Genomic DNA, 20,761 nt, shown 5'->3' with positions numbered 1-20,761 from the left:
CCCTAGTCCTGTGTTTGCAGCAAAGTATCACTTTTGTTCTTAAGGAATCAGATAATGAATTTCTCACTGTTCTGTAGAACATAATTGGTCAAAGTTTTGTAAATTTTTTTAAGCAAACCATCTTTGAAAGTATTTCATTTTGGTGGGTTTTATAATCTTCACACCCAAAGATGTTTTCTCTGCTTTTCTTTACTCCTTTTTCTTTCTGAATGAAATATGGAGAGACAGAAAAGAAGAAAATGAGGGGAAAAAAAAATCACAGCAAAGATCGTTTTAAATTCTTCTGTATAAAAAAGAAACCAAACAAATTTTGTTTCTGTTGTTGGAGGAAGGACTGCTTCAGTTCAGTTTGTTTTTTTCTTTTTTTTTTCCCCAGTAACGATTTAAACGCATCACTGAATATGCTTGATGTTCTCTATTATTTTATTTGTAGCCAGGGTTAAAAGCGTTTGTGTACAGTGCAGTTGTACTTACTATAGCATGTCCATGCAGGGTGCCTTGAGGTAAGCCTTATTTAACCCAAAGGCTTTATTCATAAAGACCAGGTGTTGTGAAATGACCCCTTTAGCCAACTGCCTGCAAGTTTATTTGTAAAGAAGTACAAGGTTCCAGGTGCAAGATGTAGTCCCAGTGATACAGGATACACGTGTGGTTTTCCCATGAGAGATGGAGGTTGACCATCTGTTGCTCAAAGAGTGGGCTTTGCTGGCCCTTTGCCATTTTGGTAGCAAACAAAAAGCTCAGGTCTTGCCAGTAAACTCATTAACTATGTAATAAAATAAAATCTCATTTAGAACATATGGCACTGATGTCCTCTAGGCACCTTTTGAATAACAAACTCGCTCATGTTCATTTATTCAGCAACATTTGAAATTAAATCTTTATCACTTCAATATATCCAGTGGGTTGTTTTAGCTATTACTGTGAGCCCTGGTTGCTCTCTTTCCACGTTATTATAATGACAGCCTTTTAAAAAAGAAAAAAAAACCCCAACTCTACAGGAAAACAGTTGGGAATCAAAATACATGTGTGAATTAAGCACCACTTTGATTACATGCTGAATCGCTGCAATAGCAGCAAAATGTTCTCTGTAGCTGTCTCATGATGAAAAAACAGCCTCATTACTGCCGTGGAACTGACATGGCTGTGACAAGAACAAAGCCCAGTTCGTTTTGCACCTCTTGCAGTGCAAATCAGAAGCAAAAGCCAGTGAAATTAAAGGACCACAGGGAGGAAAATGAGACAAGTGGGAATCCCCTGTTTGTGTCTGTGCCCCCTGCTTGTATATTAATGTGCAGTTTCTGCCACAAGAGGGCATAAACAGCTTTGGGATATGTGAAGGAAAAGGGTGGGAGGGTGAGAAGGGAAGAGGCTTTTTCAGATATTTTGTGCGTAGGTCCCGGGAGGTCCATGCCCTTCCCCTGGGCAGCTGTGTACAAAACAGGACTATAGGGGAGCTGGTGTCTCCCTCAGCAGATGATCCGGGAAAGGAATGGTACTGTCCTGCTTTGTTCCTGCTGGCAACCTCTTGGAACATGATCAGGGATCATAAAGTCATACAGTGGCTGGGTTGGATGCGACCTTAAGGATCATCTAGATCCAACCTCCCTGTCATTGGCAGGATTGCCACCCGGCATGTCAGATTAGGTCAGGGCCCATCCTACCTGACCTTGACACCTCCAAGGATAGGGCACCCACAGCTTCTCTGGGCATCCTGTGCCAGTCCCTCACCACTCACTGAGTAAAACATTTAATTTAATGATCCTTATGTTCCCTTCCAACCCAGACCTTTCTTGGACACTGTGATGTGACTTTCCTGTGTACAGCTCTCTGAGGGGACAGCTCTGGAGAGCAAATAATCCAGGAGGCAGAGATGTCCTTTCCTCTTTCAGTGCAGGTTAAAAAGAAGGCACCTTCTTCACTCGCATGCACCCATGCAAAACAAAGGTGCGTGGTGCTAAGGAGCAAGCTGTGAGGGTCAGCAGGTCCTACAGCTGTGGCTATTCTTCTCCCTCTTAATGGACGCTAACTTAGAAATGCTGTGTTGCTGAAAGTGCATCTGCTGCAGTTGCAAATAGGATTCATCAGTTACAGTTATTTCTGTGTGACTCTTCTAATGGTATTTGAAGTATGCATGGAGTAGCGAAGGCAAAGGAAATCAAAACGTCAGGGCGTTCCAGAGGAAGTGATGGTTTTGGAAGCTCTATGTGCTTCTGAAAATAATACTTACTTTTCAGAAAACCATTAAGAGCTTAGTAAAAATCAGATTTCCTTATGATCCCTCATGCTAGGGACCTGAGATACTTTGGAAAGCCCCGATGAAATTGCCTGCTAGGGAAAGCTTATGCAGTTCTTTCTTTTTATCTTTTCCTGTCATTTTTGCAGAGCCCTCAGTTCCATTTTTTGGAATGTTACAGGCTTCTGTTGCAAGGGCACTTGGAAAGAGTAACTTCATGTATGTGTTAGTGTTACGGTACAATCAAACAAAATTTTTGCCAGAATATTAATCTTTTTCTGAGGAATTTGTGTGGGTTTGCTTGTCATTTATCTCTTCTTCAGTCCTCCCAGTCTAGCACCTAATACAGGAAGCTTAGGACACTGCAGCTGTTAATTCACAAGTGAGTCTTACTGCCTACTAGATGAGTCTATGAAGGCTGCTCTGAAACTAATGCCTCTTATTTTATTATGTTGGCTCATGATCTCAGAGGTGAATGTTGGTGGTACAGCAGTATCTGTAGATCCTTCCTGCTGCTTTGCCATTACATGTTGTTGCTGTGTGATAGATGGCAGCAGAAGGGCAGTCTGACACAATGGTGTTTGACATGGAAGTGTGTCTGAAGCAAAACTGCGTCAATGAATTCCTCCATGCAGAAAAAATGGTACCCACTGACATTTCATCGATGCTTGCTGAATGTTTATGGAGTCCAGACACTGCTGCAGATTTTTATGAGTGTGGCATGCAGACTCTTACTCATTGCTGACCAAAAAAAAAAAAAAAAAAAAAAAAGAGCTGAGAGTATGCTTTATCAAGTAGTGCTTTTGTGTTCTTTGTATTGGTTGTAGTTTCCATGGGAATAAATATGAGACACTGCTTTTGGAGCAGCCGACCTAGATAATTGCCAAGCTTTTTTTCTTTAGTTAGTTGGTTAGTTTGGGATTTGGGGCTGTGGTTTTTTTGTTTGTTTTTTTTTGGTGTTTTTTTTGAGTCTAGCTAGTTTGACAGGTTGACATTGGGAAACACTAAAGTGATTTGTTGTAGTTGTCTTGTATCTTTCATAAGAATCTGAGGTCTAGTCCTCTGAATACTTTTTATGCCTGTGCATGAGCTGCTGTTTAAGGAGAGAGTATGAATTCTTAGAAAGCTGGGAGAGATGTAGGAGCTTCACTTCATAGTGGGCATGGTATTGCCGCTTTTTGTGTGCTTTCCATTGGACAAGTGACTCTGCAAACTGCCATGTAGCCATCTCCAGGTAATCTCTTCCATTTGTTAGTGGCTATTTTCACAGTTACTAAATGGGGATAAGAACATGATCTTTTGGGGTCCACTTGGGCTCATTATCTGTATTTTTTTTTCCAGTGATTTTGCACAGAAAACAATGTATTTCTTAATTTTCTTGCCTTAAAATTTTGTGTAGTGTTAACTAAATAATGTGACATAAAAGTGATATGACTATTTCCATTCATATCTGGTAATTACCCTATATTAATGAGGGTATTTCTACAACAAACAAACAAAAAAACAAAGCAAAAACAACCAAAAAAACAGTCCATAGAGAACAAAAAGCCACAGCAGCAAAAACAAAACAAAAAGCACAGATTTTCATTCTGTGCTGGACTGAGTCATTACTCAATGTGCTCTCAGTTGCTGTTTACACTGATGATTTTCTGCGTTCCTCTTTATTAAATTAGCTGTACTTGAATTCTAAAGCACATTTCGTCATGACTTTTAAAATATCTCTCTTACCACCTTTGTGGCTAAAACCACAGCAGTTCATTTAATGGCCAGGTGCTGTTTCTTTCAGGTTTCTCTCTTTTTTTTTTTTTTTTTTTTTTTTTTTAATTTCTATGGCAATTTAGCAGTGCAGTAGGAGCCTACAGAATCTTTCAACTCATTATTTCCATGATCTGATGTTGACTTACGATGCCTTGATTCGAACCAACAGTACCTGGGATTTCCAGGTAGTCTGTTGAAGTCATGAGGTGCTCGAGATTTTTTAGTTCCTGATCTAGACAAGATCAAGTGGATTTGCAATGGATTGCCAAGGACTATGATTACATCCTCATCCACTCGTCTGCATATACTTACTGCTGTTCAAAGACCTACTCTTCTTTTTTGTATTCTTCAGGTTCTATTTTCAAAAATCTCATCATTTGCATGCTTTGTATGTGAAAGGCTTCTGTTAACAGAGCTGTAAGTTGGTCATTGTTATCAGTAGTATTCATGCTTAAAGTGAAGCCTGTGCTTCTTGGCCTTCCAGTGCCTTGGAATGCAAAGGGGAGCTCCCTCAGTGAGGTGGATTTGCCAGCTGCTGGCAGGTGTGCTCCGTCTCTTGTGACTTCTCAATAATGTTCAGTAGCATTCAGAACATAAAAGCAAAGCCTTAGACCTGTAGAACTGGTATTGCTGTCACATGCTTTGTATGTTTCGGAGTTAAGAGCTTGGAGTGGGTGTTCTCAGAGAGGCTGACCACCATGTCCCTGTCTGGCCGTGGTAGGTGCAGGCTGCCTCTTGCAGCTGTCTGCCATGTGCTGCTACTCCTGTGAAGATGTTTTTGGTGTTTGTCTTGTGGTCTGTGTTCAGCCCCAAAGATCTGTGGAAGGGCCAGAGCTTCCCATTTTTTCCTTCATTTACCTCAGGTTCATATTCTTTACTCTTCCTTTCCCCATCAGTTCAGAACAGGATGGTCCTCCTGTGAGGCATCAACATTGTTTGTGGCCTTGTCTAAAAGCTGGAAGTTAAACAATTCTGTAATGTTCTGAGGAAAACTGTCTGTTTTTTAGCACATTCTCTAGGTTTTCAGTCTCTAACTAAAAGCCAAATGCGGAATTAATTGGCTTTGTAAATGATCACTAATCTTCTTTCTGTTACTAGTGAATGGAATTCATTGATGCTTTTAAGACAAATACCATTATCATAACAAGAAATCTAAACGTATGCATTCTTGAAAATGTCATGGAAATGTCATGTACAGCCTTTTTCTTCTTCTGAGCCTCTTAAGGAGCCCAAGGAAGCACAGGAATGGCCCATGTTTTTTAAGTAACTGAGGGGACCAGGTGCTTTCTGTTCAACTGGGGAAATGTCTTTTTGACTCTTCAGCATAAAATAGCCTGTGAATGATTCTGTTGGCTTTGGTGTGACTGCTTGTGTGTGAACATCACCACGTATCTAATTGCTTTCCTTAGTTTAAGATTCAGAAGTGCATGTATGTGTGAGTATTCCCCGAACCCACAAAATGCACCAGGTACCTTGGCTCTTTGTTTGGAACATTTGCTGAAGCTTTAACGTCCAGCTTACAAAAACTTCCTCAAGGAAGTTTTCCATCCGAAGCTGAGAACATCTTTTACTTAGGGGAGAGTGGAAAGAGAAAAAAGAAGAGATGGCATCTGGTAAAACTTGCATTATTTTTTAATCTTGTCTCTTTGCATGTCTGTAGATTGCCCTCAACTGGATGGTTTTTAGAAGTCTTTTCTCTGAGTTTAAAACGTGAAGATTAAACTTGGTTGACAGGAAGGCCACACACATTTGTGTTGTGTGACTTGACGACTGTAGGCCTTAGGGTGGCATTTCAAGTAGCCAAGTCTTAAGACAAACAGCATCAACTTAATTTATTTTTTTCCCAGAAAATATTTTGCGATGTTTCTTCAAATGTTTACCATGGATTTTAGAGCACAAGAAGATTTGCAGTGCATGAAATGCGATCTGTGTAATTACCTTCAAAATTTAAACTGATTCACAGAGGTGGTTGTTATGGTGTGTGGCTTTTTAACAAAACCAAGATGCTGCCTGCACAGAAGATTTTCCTGGAATAAGTTGAAGTGGCAATTTAATATACCAGAACTACCGCTGTCTGAATGTCTAATTCAGGGCAGCATTGCTCCTTTTCTGTTGGCTTGTGTTTGTATAGCTACCAGCTTTCAGTGAAAGTGAGCTAAGCTGTTTTGTTACTGTGGTGGTAAGGCCATGTTCTTAACCTGGAGGAGCTTACAAGCTTCAGGTGCTGATATGTCCAGTGTTTAACTGTTCCTCTCTCCATCTCTTTCAGCACTCAGGCACATGGTTAAGATATCATTTGGCGACTAGGCTGGTTTAATTGCTAATGGTGTATGCATAGTAATGTGAAGATTTTTTTTTTTTTTTCCAGCCTAGCCCTCTTTCACTGGAGGTTAAGCTGTGCTTGCAGTCAGCTACTCAACTTAGCTACTGGACAATAAACTCTTTAAACTACTGTAATTTCATTATGTGTCTTGACTACCAGACACAAGATGCTTAAGTACCACCTGAAAGTCATCGTCGTTTAAATCATGTAAGCTCAGTATAATTCATACCAGTCCAGTCTGAGTGTGTGAAGAGGAGATGTGGATGCTTTTAAGAAGCAGCATCCGCTTTATAAATACGAACTATGAAAAGCTTCCAAATGTGCCCTCTGTTACTCAAATGCGAATGTGATCTTCTCTGAGGAAGCCATCTGGAGCAGGCATGCTACAGTCACTGCCTCACTTGGTGCCATTGTCCTCTGCCTCAGAGTGACTCGTCTCAGTGCCGCACACTTGGTGTGAGGGGTTCCTTTCTTGGCTTCTGTGATTGTCAAGTTTGTTGCCCACCTTTGGGTGCACCATCAAAATATTTCCTTTCATTCATTGCTGGTTTGCATTTGCTTTTTGTTTCATGGTGTTTTTTTTTCTGCCTTCTCCTTAGCGATATTGTGAAGGGAATGAGGAGTCTGCGAGAAGTATTACGGACTGTGGAAACAAAAGCTACTCAGACCTTCAAAATGGTAAGGGGAATGAACGGGAGAAGGGAAGGTGGGTGTAATGTGCTGTGCAAGGAATTCTGTTTCTTAACCATTGCAGTAGGACAAAAAATTTTCTTCACTTGGCTGCTTGGAGTTTTTTGTTTGTTTTAATACTTCTGGGAGTGATATTTGTAGTGATGCACTTCAAAGTGTTATCTAATCTAAACCTCTGAGCCCTCAGGTCTGGACATATGGGTTACTTTTCTCTCACTCTCTCCTTTTTCTTTTTTTTCCCCTTGCAGTACTTTTTTTGACTGTGGTTTAAATAGGAATAGGAATGAATTTAGTTTGACAGTGCTGTCCCTTGTTTTCTTTGTCTCTTTTGTCAATGCGTGCATGCACAACTTTTCAGATTTGCATGTAGCAGCATTAAGTACTTCTAGCTTTTGCAACAAATAAACAGCGCTTTTTTTAGACTAAAGTGCTTCTGTGTTCCTCATATAAAACTCGCTTCGATACAATGTAGTGCAGAGCGAGTGTTATTTTTTGTGTTGTTGTTCCATGTCTTGTAAATCCTGAGTACCTCTGATAAAGAAATTGTTGAGAAAGTTGTGTGCCTCATTAATTGGGTAGTTTAACTTAGATGGTTCTTTCCTACCTCCACTTTAAGAAATTTTGTCATGAAGTTACTCAGGATGTGATGAAATCAACAGCATGGAGAATAGCAGTCCTGAATGTGAATGAGAAGTTTGCAGCCTTAGAAGCATTGCACTAATATGGCTAAACTTGTTTTGTGTTTTGTTCAGCTTTCTCTGTGTTTTGCTTAACATTTTGAAGATGGGGAGCACTGGGTTCCAGTGAATGGGGCTGATCTACGTGTGTCGTCTTCACATACAAATGCAGAGTTGAAATGAAACCCCAGACAGAAAGGGTATCCTGAGGGCATTTTTGCTTAGGTTTCTCACATTTGTCTATTTTGGAACTTTTGGTTCTAGAAATGTATCTTCTGGTTGCCTTCAGATCACCTTCCCTGCATAGTCAAGAATGCAGATGCACACACCAAAGTTGGTGCAGGGAATTAGAAAAGGTGACTTAATTGTCACGCTCAAATGGTCACATCCTTTCCCAGAGTGAGATCAGGACTCAGGGGATTTTTTTTTGCTCATCTGCTTTATTGCTTTGCTGAAATGAACGTAACCATCTGCTGTTCTTATACCGTGACAGAATGTGATACTCAACTGCTCCTGTCCCAATGCAACGGCAGAGAGCTATACAACACCCTTGGGGAAGAATGTTATTCCTTAAGGGGAAATTTGAAGATGTCCATCCAGTAGTTTTTCCTGGGATTTGCATTTTACTGGAAGTTGTGTTTTCATTTTCTTGTTTAGTTTTGAAGAGCTGTCAAGAGGGCAAAGGGAAGAATGTGCTTAATTAAACAAATTTTTCATGCATGAAAATGAAACACAATTTTCTTTTTCCTAATTTGTGGGATCACAGTGTTCTTTAAGCATAATGATGCTTTTTTTAGCCAAAGGCAGTAATAACATAAATCACAGTCTTGGCCTGTTCTGGTTTGTTTGGTCTTATTCAAAACAGGAGTGAAGCTAATTTACACAGCTACTGTACTGTATGTTAAAATCAAAGAAAATGCAAGTATGTGGTTCTTTCCTTTTGAAAGGCTTATCACAAACTGTACTGCTTCTTTTGTGTGAAACAGTAAAGATCTTTCTGTTGCTGGCATAATACTCTTCCCTCCATTCTAAGGCTGTAGGAAAAAATACAGGAGAGTTGGCTCCTTGGGGTAAAACTGACTAAATAATTACACACTGAGACAAAAAATGGTACTGGCTAATGTTGCAGTGCCCTCAGCCATTTTGCCTGTGGTTGCTTGCTATAAAAAGCATAGAAAAGCTTAGTTAGAAACAGAAGGCTTTCTGTAGGTTGTCAGTAGGAGTGTGGGGAAGGTCTCAGGGTTTCCAGGGAGTTGTGTGTGACAATATTTCTTTAAGGCACTGCCGTACATCCAAATCAGTTTGCTATTTGCTAGATACAGCTGTGAAACCTGTCTTTATCTGATGTTGAAAGGACAGCGTGTGCTAGTGTGGCTGCATTTTAGACTAACTCAGATTTCATGTGTGGTGAGGCAGATGAAAATAAAGAATCTTGCATCAAAATAAGTTATTTTTCTGAATCTGATCACATGGATTTTCTTTAAACTCAGGGTGATTTATTTAATCCTACAGATACAACAGCTCAAGTGGAGTAATGTTTCAGTTTATCAATCATACTTACTCTGGTATTTAAAAGAGAATGACTTTTGGCAGGCTCATACCATGTCATAGCACATAAATAGCATAGAAAATAAATATGCAGCAGTCAAAGAAAAGTTAAAAAATGTTTACTGGTGTTAGGAGAGGAGGGCTGAAGTTTCAGTCTACCTCAGTTCTGTGCTGTGTTTGCTGTGGTGTAGAGCACCATGCTACTGAGAATTCCCAGAAGATACCCCTTGTTTTGATTTCTGCACTTGTTAGCATGCTTATCTATTTACACTGGGGAAAAAAAATAATTAGGGGTTTATTGGATGAGTCTAAACAGAGACAAATGCCAAAGACAGTTTCACAAAGTCGAGTTAGCTGGCTGCCTTTTGGGCTCAACTTGACAGCTAATAGATATGAACTAGAAGGCAAGTATTTGAGGACACTCAATGGTCAAACGAGGGCATGTGACATTGCAGTCTCGATGTAAAGTTCCTGATCTTTTCTCTTCTTGCCACTATTACATCAACAAAAAAAGAGAGGGACAAATAATACTGAGATGAGGCTATAAAGAGCTGCATTTACACCAACAGCTGAATGCTTGCTCTTAAACCTCTGGGCTGAGTCTCGCTCACAAAATCTTGGTGCTGGAAAAGCATTGGAGTACCATTATACTCAAACATAATTACATTTGTGAGACTCTCAGCAGTCTGTGTGGCAGTCAGTTGTCTTCATTCTCTAACTTGTCCCTTGTTGTTAGGCCTTTGTGATATGTGTATGGTTGTTAGGTGTGTGGGGTATGTGTGAAGGCTTCACTAATGCATCTTTCTCTGTTTACTGATCTCTAGACTGCGGCCAAACAGCTAGGCCAAGTGCTTCTCCATTCCTTGAGTGAAGACTGTTACTGGAGCCCTTTATCTGATCCTCTCCCTGAGTTCATGAGCAAGGAAGATCAGTCTTACATTAGCAATCTGCTTTGTCGGAAGCCTGAGCTATACACAGAAGAGAAGTAAGCATTTTTTAATTTTGGATTATTGACAGAAGGAAGAGAGGATGCTTGAACGCACTACAGTATTGCTAATTATGTGACTGATTGATGTAGTAGCTTTGGGAGTTCTTGTTTTTGACTTCTTATCAAAAAGCCTGCTGGAAAAATAAAGCATTAAACCTAGAGTATTTGATTTTGTTCCACATGAAGGTAGAAAATCCAACCAAATAGCTGTCTTTGCTGAGAAGTGGAAATAATCTATTTATGGTTCGAAATAGCTCATCTTGGATATGTTTCAGAGCTTTTAATTGTGTAAACCTGCAAAAGAAGGTATTACCTAACAAATGAATTATGTATGAGATGTTTCAAGTTACTGCTCCTCTTGCGAAATGAGAAGGGGAGGCTGATAGGATAATTCTTGACCTTCTTCAGAAAAATGTGTTCTGTCTTTCAGTGTTTACTGCCCTCAGGACAACGTAGAAGAGGCTCTGCTTCTCCTCTTAATCAGTGAATCCATGGTAAGCAAAAAAGGAGTTTGTAATATTGATAGCTCAAAAAGAATATCTAGAATTTCCATGTCAAGTCTTCTGGTTGATTTTGTGTACAGAATCTTCCCTAAATAAAGAGAAATGAGGACTCTACTATATTAACAGGAAATGCCATTTCTTCCTTTACTGGTGATATCACTTCTATTAAGTGAAACTTCAGTGAAGGATTTGCAGAATTATCAAGAAAAGGAAATGCCTGTGTTCAGCATAGCTGCATGCAGTTTCTCTACAGTGCCTCTGCTTTACTTTTTCAAGGGCTTTTTCTGCAGTTAGGAAGGGCTTTTTGCAATTAACATAGAAACGGCTGGACCTGGGTCTTGTAGCATGCCAAGTGCAGTGGTACACTTCTGTTATAATCAGAAGAGCTCGTGTCAGTGTGGCTTGTCTGGGCTGATCCATGTAGGAGGAGGATTTGGAGCAGCAATAATACTGACTGCTGCAGCCATCGCTAGGGCTGGGCTTGCAGTTGAGCAATCATATGGGCTCTTGAGCACTATAGTCTTGTTCTGCTGAGGGGAATACAGGTTATCTCTGTGTTATCCAGTAGTATGCAAAATGATGAACTGATCTTATAACTGTTATGGATGAAGCAGTATGAAAATACTGTTGATAGAGTCTGGATTGCTGTGCTGACTTCAAGATTAAATAAGTATGCTTGTATTTAAGTGCTGTCTTATAGGAACTGTCTGGAGATAGATGCAAAGCATTTTGATCTGCTGCACAAAAAGCCCTTAAATAAACAAAGGTCTGTGGTAGAGCAGCACAGGAATGATAACAGACTGTTTTTGGGGAATAGAACATCTGAGTATCCACCTTCCTCTTGAGTTAACAGTAGGCTTGCCATTGGCTTATCATTTTAACTGCTTAGTTTATTGTTTCTACTGCTGTGGAAGAAGAAATTTTGCTTAATTCATTATATAATGAGGTGTCTTTTCCATTACACTGTTTTGTTGTAAGCTAGTGAATTTTCTCGTGTACAGGTTTGTCTGGAGATGTGTTGGGTTTGATTTATTTATTTGTTTATTTATTTTTATGTTTTGAATTTGCTGAAGCTTACAAAAAATAAGTTAACGAGAATAAGATTTCCATTCAAGGTCTCCCTTGCGATATAATGTTAACAACCAAATAAAACACATTCCTTCCTGCAGGGAGTATTCGTGGCAAGTGATAATGATATGGTTCTGTGAGCCTGTAAGCAACATGATTGGTAATCCTACATATTGGCTGGATTGGTTGTTGTTTTGGTTTTACAGTTTTACCGTTAAGAACCTCTTAAAATTAAACAGAAGTTGTACACTGAAGTTAACCTGTTTGGAGCTATCCAGCTTCTCTGACACTTTGATTGCTCTATCAGAGCAAAAATCACCAGAACACTACTTTTGTCACTTTACAAATCAGAAGGAAAAAAGAGCAGCCATGTCACTATCATTCTTTTGCTGGACTGTAACACCAAGGGCTGTTGCACCTACTCGTTTCTGATTTTAGTCACTCCAAAAAGAGCTAAGTGGGACAACGTGGGAAGGAGTGACTGAGAACAGGCAAATGTGTCAGCACATGAAGGGGGCATGGAACAAAGACATGTCCTGTGCAAGAATGTTGATCATTAGAGAACCACAGTGTACATATGTGAGAAATTGGCTGAAAGAAAATACATTTAAGGTGTTGTAAGCCTCATCCTACTGTCCAAAAAACCTTCTCTGACTCTTAGTGGTGCTGGGTTTCAGCTTGTGACACCGTGCTTTTTGCTTCTTTGCCTCTACTTCCATTGCTTTTGAAGGGTGTAGCCTTGCATATTCTGCTGGAATAAAATGAGAGTATCTTCTAAAGTGTTAATAAAGTGCTCCTTCAGTGTTTTGCTCACTTAGAGCCTAAATATGTAAAAATCTAGCAGTGTGGTAGACTCTTCCATAGCCTTAAAAATGTTCCAGAATGTGTTTTAACACTTGCAGGAAAAGCTTTTTCCTCGTGGCCCTTTTCTTAGTTGCCTCCTGTATTCTATCTGTTCTTTTGATAACAGGAACCTGTTTCCCCAAGCAAAGACATCTCAGTAAACAATGAAAAGCATCCAGTTATTGGGTTTGGCACATGCTCATCCTTTGTGCCAGCTATTATTTAGCTGCCATGGCTGCCTGTGGAGCTCTCGTGGAGGAATCTGGTGAAACAAATCGGGTATCCTCAAGAGTACCACAGTCAGGGCTGTCTGTAGGGGCGTTGGAGGCCTTGTGGCTAGGTTCTCATTCCTTATGCACAGCCTGAGCAATGGTTTGGATGGATGGGCTGTTTGCGAGAGGAGAAAAATGCACTCCCTCTAACCTGGGAGGAGGCCAGCTTCTGCTGGCTCTCACAAGCTCAGGCTGCATTAGAATGATGGGTTCTAGTTATGCACTGGAAAAACGGGCCATCCTATTTTTAAACTGCCAGCCCCATTTCTGCCTGTGTTTAACCCATCAAACCCAACGGCACTGTCTCTGGGAGGGCTGAGTGCATGCCAGAGCTGCACATGGTTCCTTGCCCCCATGGTGGGTGGGAGAGGTGCTGGTTCTGCTGGTCCTGTCAGCACACTGGGGCTGTTGTGCTGCTGGAGGCAGCAGGGGAGGTTTGGCAGTACTGATTCTTAACCACCGTTCTGTTTGTTTCAGTGTCTGTTCTCAGAAGTGTTGTTGGTTGTGCTGCCCCTTAAGATCAGCTTGAAGTTTCTCAGAACATGGAATGGAACGCTTTCTATTCCTTTTAGTGTGTATTTTTTAAGTTTAAAAAAGAAAACAAAACCAAAATAAGTTCTTGATTTGTATTTAGAAATCTTCCCTTCTTGAATCAGAGGTCTAAAATACAGTCTTGAATCCTTTATTTGGGCCTGGGCAATGCTGTCTCTTACAGCTAGGGATTCTGGCTGGTGTGGTCCACCAAACATACCAAATAATGTGACTTTTTTTTTAATTTTTTTGATTCTGTGTTCACTGCAGTCATACTGGAAATGAAGCTCCTTGTGTCCAAAACTGATAAATTCTGTTCCTGTGTAACAAAGATCAGAAATGTCATCCCCATCTTACCTCTGATTTGAATCCCTAAAGGCTATTTGACCTTGGAAAGCCTGAGAACGCAGAGCAAATGGTGAGGAGGGAAGTAAGATATTGGGACTTGTCCTGTTCTTTTTGCTAGTGAGAGCAATCTCATGGTTCTCAGCATGCCTTTAAAGGAGTGAGTTTCAACACATTTGTATTTAAACACAGAAACAATTAAAATATATTAGCTCTGCAGTTCCTTACTTTATAAAATAATAGCATCCCACAACTGAAAGAGGAAAAACTTATTGCCTTTATGGAACCTTTCTTTCCTTTCCTTCTTTTTTTTATTATGGTTCCAAGCCCAGTGATGCAACAGCAGTCATGTATTTCTTTGAGGATCTTTGACTATAGCAGATGAAGGAAAAAACTGGGGACAGGATTGCCTGCTCTGTTTGTTCCTTGCTTGCTTTGTCTTTATGGCTGTGTTGTGCCTCCTTGATAGAAATGGAGTTACTTATTTTAATTGAAGTTGCTACTCATACAAACCAAGTCCTTTACCATGCTCTGCTGTGTTTGTGCTGTGGGTGAGAAACTCAGCCTTCCAGCCTCTTTGTATTTATGGGCTTTTTAGCTGAGACAGTTAATGTGATCTTTTAATCTACAGGCTGTTGCCTACCAGAAATGAGACAGATGCCACGCGGTTCGTACAGGCAGTAAGTTTTCATTCTCTGAGCTGCTGCTCTGAAATCGAGCAAGTTGTGGTATCTAAGTCTGAGCAGATGTGGGAGTGGTTGGGGTTTAGTATTTCCTCCTTGTTCTGCCTGCTTCCCGTTCTCACAACAGCCTTGTGGTCAACCTCGAGCATTTTCTTTGTGTCTTCAAGTGCTGCGTAGAGATCATCAGTAATGTAAGATGGGAATTCAGCAGCCTTTTACATCTGAATGAGTCTATGCCACTGCAAGGAGTTCATTCATTTTGTTGGCAGTACAGGCAAAGCAGCCTGAATGAAGACCCAAAGGATGTGGGCTGAGTATTTCCCATCTCTTAGCAGAAGCATCAACTGCATGATTTTAAAGCCTTGTTGTCAGTCTTACACACATAGCATTTGTTTTTCCTCTCTTAATGTTAGTATTGAGTCACACCAATTACATTATTACAGTACACTGTAGAACATGCTGCAGTTCTGTATAGATGGGTTGCAGTGGATCTGGCAATTATGTCTCTTTTGAAAAGACACAAGTTGAACATTAGAATGCCCATGAATTAAGGGGCAGGCAGCAGGCACTCATTAAAGATTTTAATTGCTTTCTTTTTCTTATTTGAAACAAAGCAGGGGGAGCCATCTTTCAAAGAGAGCAATTAAAGGATACTTCATAGCTAATTGTAGTGTGAAGGGACTGCTACATGGAATACGCACTATTGAGATGCATATGACTGCTTGATGTTTTATTAAGAAGCATATCTCTGTACTGTGGTAAAATTCAATTTTCTGCAACATAATGTGTGTGTATAATAACTGCTGAAGTAATGGCTGTTTGGATTTGCTGTGGGCCTTTTCCTCTCTACAGATACATGTAATAAACATACCATAAATAAGCTGCAATTATCACGTGGCTGTGGCACAGCAAATCCCTGTGGATAGGTGGGTTGTCCTGATGCAGATGTGCTGTATATGTGGGTATGAAGATGCAAGCTGTCCACAGCTCAGCAGGACTGTATAGGCCAATGACTGATCTGCATCAAAGCAGACATTCCCTGCTGTAACCTGGCTGGGCCTGTGCAGCTGGAGTGCCTGTGCTGGGCCAGAGACACTGTCATGGGGTAAGCTGTGTTAGCTTGTGGCAACAGCTGCAAGCCCTCTTGGGTGCATGCATCCTGCCACTGCGGGGAGGGTGCTTGCTGTTGTTGGTGTTGTGTCTGTAATGAATCCCAAAATATGCAAACACAGTTCATCACTGGGTTGCCGTGTTGCCCCAGATAGAGAGGGATTGACTTTATATTTTCCTCTGTGAATACAAGTCAGTCCTGCTGGTAGCGACCTTCTCCATCCTACACGTTCTTACAGAGGGTCTCTTCTGCTGGCGTGACTCACCAGCTCTCCATCCTGCCCGTGTGCAGTGAGGCACATCTGTGTGACAGTGGTAAAGGGAAGAATCACACATGGGGGTGTCAAAAATGTATTTGTAGCTCTTCTGATTCTGCTTAGAGTGGAGGAGAAAATAATGCAGTGGGACAAATCAGGGAATTGTTGCTTACCGATGCTCTATTTAGAGATCAGTGTTGGAGAAATAACCCTTTTTCCAGTTGTGTTCAGGAAAATTAGTGTAAAGAGCAGAAACATGGGTGTTAAAATAGCAATGATGGAAATGGCTTGCACCTGTGTTGACCAGTGACTGTCAGGATTTCTGGCTGCCCCAGTGATGTTTACACAAACATAAACAAAGACAGGAAAAATGGTGCTACAATCACAGCACCCATCATCTTTAGAAGCCAAAGAAATATTTGCATTTTTCTGGGGGATTTCAGGAAGTACTGATTCACACTTCCCTCCTCTTCCCTCCTGTATGTAACACTGCAAAGGTAAATGGTACCCTGAGCCTCGGGATGATGATTTATCTTATTTGTACACAATCCATGCTCTTTCTACTACTAATGCATCAGTTTGTTGTGAGATTTGGTGTTCTATAAACAGCTCTGCATTAACATAAGGGTTTCTTGATTTTTGAATAGCTGGAATTAGCAATTGGAGATGGGGTCAGTATTTACATAACCATTACAAATTGTAAGGATGGAAGTGACTTGATAAATTTGCTCAGTGGCAACTTTTGTATGCGGAAGTAGAGTGATAGATTGTAGAGACCTTCTGTGGCATTGAGATTTAAAAGATGGAACAAAACACGGTTTATGACCTTGTAAAGAACATTAGTCATGCCTATGCATATGTTGTTTTTAACTACTCACTGCCTAGGTGAAGTACAATGTGTACGATATGTTCAGTATGACTGCAATTTTAGAACATTACCTCCTAGTAATACATCCCATTCCTACTTATTGTGGAATTAGGGCATGTTTTTGTATCTAGCACCAACATCTGCTAGCAGATGTTAATGGGCACTCACCAGTTCTAGTTAATTTTCTATTTGTGCTAATGCGGCAACTCAGAAATTGTAGCTTGGTGCTAGATGGATACCCAAAAAAGCATCAGGCTATAATTGATTCTAATGGGAGGCCGATCAGACTACAGAACACGAGGGTGCTATTTTCTATCCAAAAAAAAGTCATCATTTAAATGATGTAGAAAATCATGTTAATGCTGTTGTATATACATAGGAGAATTCACATGGCAATGAGAATTGTTCTGTATAAGCTTTAACTCTTGTTAAAGTAGTGATCTTACAATCTCGGAAGCTTTCTTTCTTTGCTTTTTTTAAGAGGCTTTTAAAAATTTTATTTATTTAGGTGTCTTGGAGTTAAATCCAAACAGAGCCTGGAGCATTTTTTTAGTTATATCTGCTAAAGACAGATGAGCCATGCTTCTCAACACTGGTTGCAGAATTTTCTGTTTGAAGTTGCTCTCATTGTCTTACACAGTGTCTCACATGTCTTGTTCTGAACTATCTTTTTTGATCACTAATTGTCCTTTGCAGTAACATGAGAAAGAAACCACTTTTCTTGCTACAAGAGGTGGTATAAATTTTTGCACATGATCCAAACACTGTACTGAGTCTGACCTGTCAGTTTGACTTTAAATGTTTCACTGTATGGCTCTTGGTTGTGATTTGGTTGTCACTAACTGTGTTTGCTGTTTCAACTGTTATAAAGTGCTTGGAACTGGGTACTACACAGATAATGTAATGATGATACTGTTACAGCTTAATCATACTAAAATATGTGTGGGTTTCAAGGGCTGTATATTCTGGAAATTTTTATTTAATTCTCATGTTTAACCTTTTTAGGAAAAAAGAAAAAACCTCCCTGCAATTAAAAAGAAATAACCTCCTTGCTTTGGGGAGGGAATGTTTTGTTTGTGTTTGCTTTGGGTGAAATTGTTGGCAGTGTCCTAATTTTTCTGATCTTTTAGGTGTCAGACCTGAATGTTTTCTTATGTTGCACCCCACTGAGCTGGGATGCCTGGGGTGCTGTCTCTGTGTGGTCAGCATGCTCAATAGCATACAGCTCTGTCTTTCTCAGAGGTCAGGCAGGCTGAGTGAAGCCCAGCCTGAATGTTTGGAAAATAGAAGGAGTTTCCTCTTTACTCTGGGATTAAAATTTTCCTCATTGTCCACAGAAAGCAGAGGCTGGGATCTTGAGGTAAATTTCAGTCTATGACATATGATGTTTTGGAACATCACAATTGTAGGCAATTGAATTAATAAAGAACACAGATTTGAACAAGTTGTCAAAGAGGTAATGAATGTCCCATCTCTGGGGACACTCAAGGTCAGGCTGGATGGGGCTGTGAGCAGCCTGACTGAACTGTAGGTTTCCTTGTTCATTGCAGGGAGGGAGTTGGACCAGATGGCCTTTGAAGGGTCCTTTCCAACTCAAACAGTTCTGTGATAGATTAAGGATAGCTTTGGATTTTTAATTATGGAGAATCTAATCTGTTAGGTTTGTTTTCTAACTTTCTGATTCTGTGAAACAAACCAGATGAGGTATTCATACAGATCCTTTCTGTATGTGCAGCTGTCTTTTTGAGTTTACTTTGAGTGTGGATAAAAATCAAGTCTACTTCTGCATGGGAACATCTTCTGTATCTTTGTGTATTTTTAATTAAAAAAAAAAAAATTAAAAAAAAAACAAACTTGGTGATTTTACTTGGCATGCTATGGGTGATCGGCAGAACTTACGAAGGTGTCAGTTCTGTTGCTGTATTGTTGTCTGACTGTCCATTTATATCTGTACCCAGGCAAACCGGGATGCAGTGATCAGCCGTGCCCCTGACCAGCAGGATGACCGTGCTGTCAGCTTTCGGGATGCTTCTGAAGTCTATGACCTTCTCAGCATCACTCTGGGCAGAAGAGGGCAGTATGTCATGCTTTCTGAGGTACCTCTGGCTTCTCTTTCTACTTCCAGTTGAAATGTGCAAGAGTGGCCCATATAGTCTGTAACTGCTGGTTCTTCATCAGGGAGGTGAAAAATCAAGCATGCTATTTGACAATTAGTAGAAACAGCTGCAGACCTACAGCCACACAGGCCAGAACTGTTTGAGACATTAAGCTAATTTTTATGTAGGCACTTGAATAAAGCAGTCCTACTTTAAAGTGATGTTGTATGCTGGCAGGCCCCATTAATTAAGAGGAGGAAGACGATGTCATCATCAAAAAAACAACCTGACCTTCTCCACAACTAGTTGTCACTCCTTGTTTGATTTCTGAGCCATGCCAAAGCATCAGTCTTGACAGATATATATTTAAACAACAATAAAAAAAATCTAACTTTTCTCCAACGTTTGTTTCTCAGTGCTTGGAGAGAGCCATGAAGTTCGCATTTGATGAATTCCACCTCTGGTACCAGCTTGCCCTGTCCATGGTGGCTTGTGGAAAGGTAAATTTGAAATCAAAGGACTTTAAAATGGCAATTTTTCCTCCAGTGAAACGCATCTTTTTGAATGTGTTCGATTGTGTTTTGTGTGGGTAGGCACCACCAGACAGTTTATGTGAAAGGACAGTGCTCCCCTTTGAGACTTTGATTGCACTTCGTGTGTGTGCACTTCATAACCTGTACTGTTCTTTCCATGTAGTGTTTAATCTTCATTATCAGAGTGAAAATGGATTTTACACATGGCTGTGGATTGAAAAGCATTGTATTCCTTTCCATTCCATGCTGTTTCAACGTAAAGAGTCTTAGCGTAAGATGGCTACTGATGTCTCACAGTCAATCAACTCTGTGTTTTTGGGCAGTTGACTTAACGTCTCTTCAAGTTGGTTTTCCATCTGATCATAGCATGAGTTGGACTGGAAGAGACCTTAAAGATTTTCAAGAATATGTTGGTGCTTTTTCTGTAGAAAAACAAAGCATGTTTGAATGCATGTACTTTTGTCACAACACAAGTTTTTTAAAATTAATGTAGTATTTGTCAAAGTTACCAGTAAGCCACTGATTTGTCTGAAGTCTGGTTGCAAAAGATAGGCAAAGGTAGTACAAATCTTTTCTTAAAAGAAGAGATTTCCTGCAGGAAAAGTAGGTGATTAAAAAAAACCCAAAAACTGGTTTGTGCTGAGAGTCTCTACCTACAACTGTTAGGAATTGTGAGCAGATTAATGCTGTGTGGTAAAAGACCATTATAGCATAGTCTTATACTGCATGCCCATGGAGTATAGGTGGTTCAGGTGGAACTTGGCAGAGATCACCAACTAACTGTCACGAGCCACATGATACCTTCTCTTGGCCTTTCATGGCCTTGAGCAGAATTGGAAACTGTATTTGGAGTGAAAGCTGGAGATAAATACACAGTGTAATACTTTTGCAAAAAAAATTGTCATCCTGCAATTTATAAGTGACAGTAAAGCGTGGAAAATGTCTGAAGGGATTCCTTTCTTTTTATGAGCATAGACAAAGCCTTAAGCTGTTGGGTTAAGAAAATGGCAGACCAACAAGAGAAGGTCTATTAAGAGCATCAAGGGTGGCTAAGGGTATAGTTAAGAACACTGTGGAGAAAGGAAAAAAAAAAATTTAGCCATGAAGGGAGAGGGGAAAAAAAGACCAAGATAAACAAATCTTCTAGAGTTTTTGTGAAGAGGTGTTTCATTCTGTCTGTAATGAATAGGATAAGATGTGGTATCTTCCAGTTGCAGCAACCCAAGTTCATGTTTCCAATTAGGAAGAAAAAAAATGAATTGCAGTACACTGGAAAAGACTGCCTGTGGAGCTTGTGTGGAGCTTTTGTCACTGGTGATTTGTGTAACACCCTGGATTACAGTTGGATATGGAAAATGATAGCTTGACTCAGTCACATACACGGAAATATGAAGCTCCTGGAGGAATAGTGGAACAGCAAGCTTGGTGTCAT

The 20,761-nt window shown here is 40.2% G+C and overlaps 1 protein-coding gene across 3 annotated transcripts in view; it reads left to right on the top strand.

Annotated features, from left to right (window-relative positions):
• Positions 1-20,761, top strand: part of TTC7A (tetratricopeptide repeat domain 7A) — a 161,456-nt gene that overhangs the window by 19,967 nt on the left and 120,728 nt on the right. For all 3 annotated transcript variants that reach the window (XM_048935088.1, XM_048935087.1, XM_048935089.1), the window contains 5 exons: positions 6,917-6,995; positions 10,057-10,217; positions 10,651-10,714; positions 18,659-18,796; positions 19,213-19,296. In XM_048935088.1, the coding sequence (XP_048791045.1) occupies positions 6,917-6,995; positions 10,057-10,217; positions 10,651-10,714; positions 18,659-18,796; positions 19,213-19,296 (526 nt within the window). The remainder of the gene's footprint in view (positions 1-6,916; positions 6,996-10,056; positions 10,218-10,650; positions 10,715-18,658; positions 18,797-19,212; positions 19,297-20,761) is intronic.

This window comes from Lagopus muta, chromosome 2, assembly GCF_023343835.1.
Source record: "Lagopus muta isolate bLagMut1 chromosome 2, bLagMut1 primary, whole genome shotgun sequence".
Taxonomy (NCBI): domain Eukaryota; kingdom Metazoa; phylum Chordata; class Aves; order Galliformes; family Phasianidae; genus Lagopus; species Lagopus muta.
Note: the sequence above shows the minus strand (reverse complement) of the source record. Positions and strands in the feature narration are given on the sequence as shown.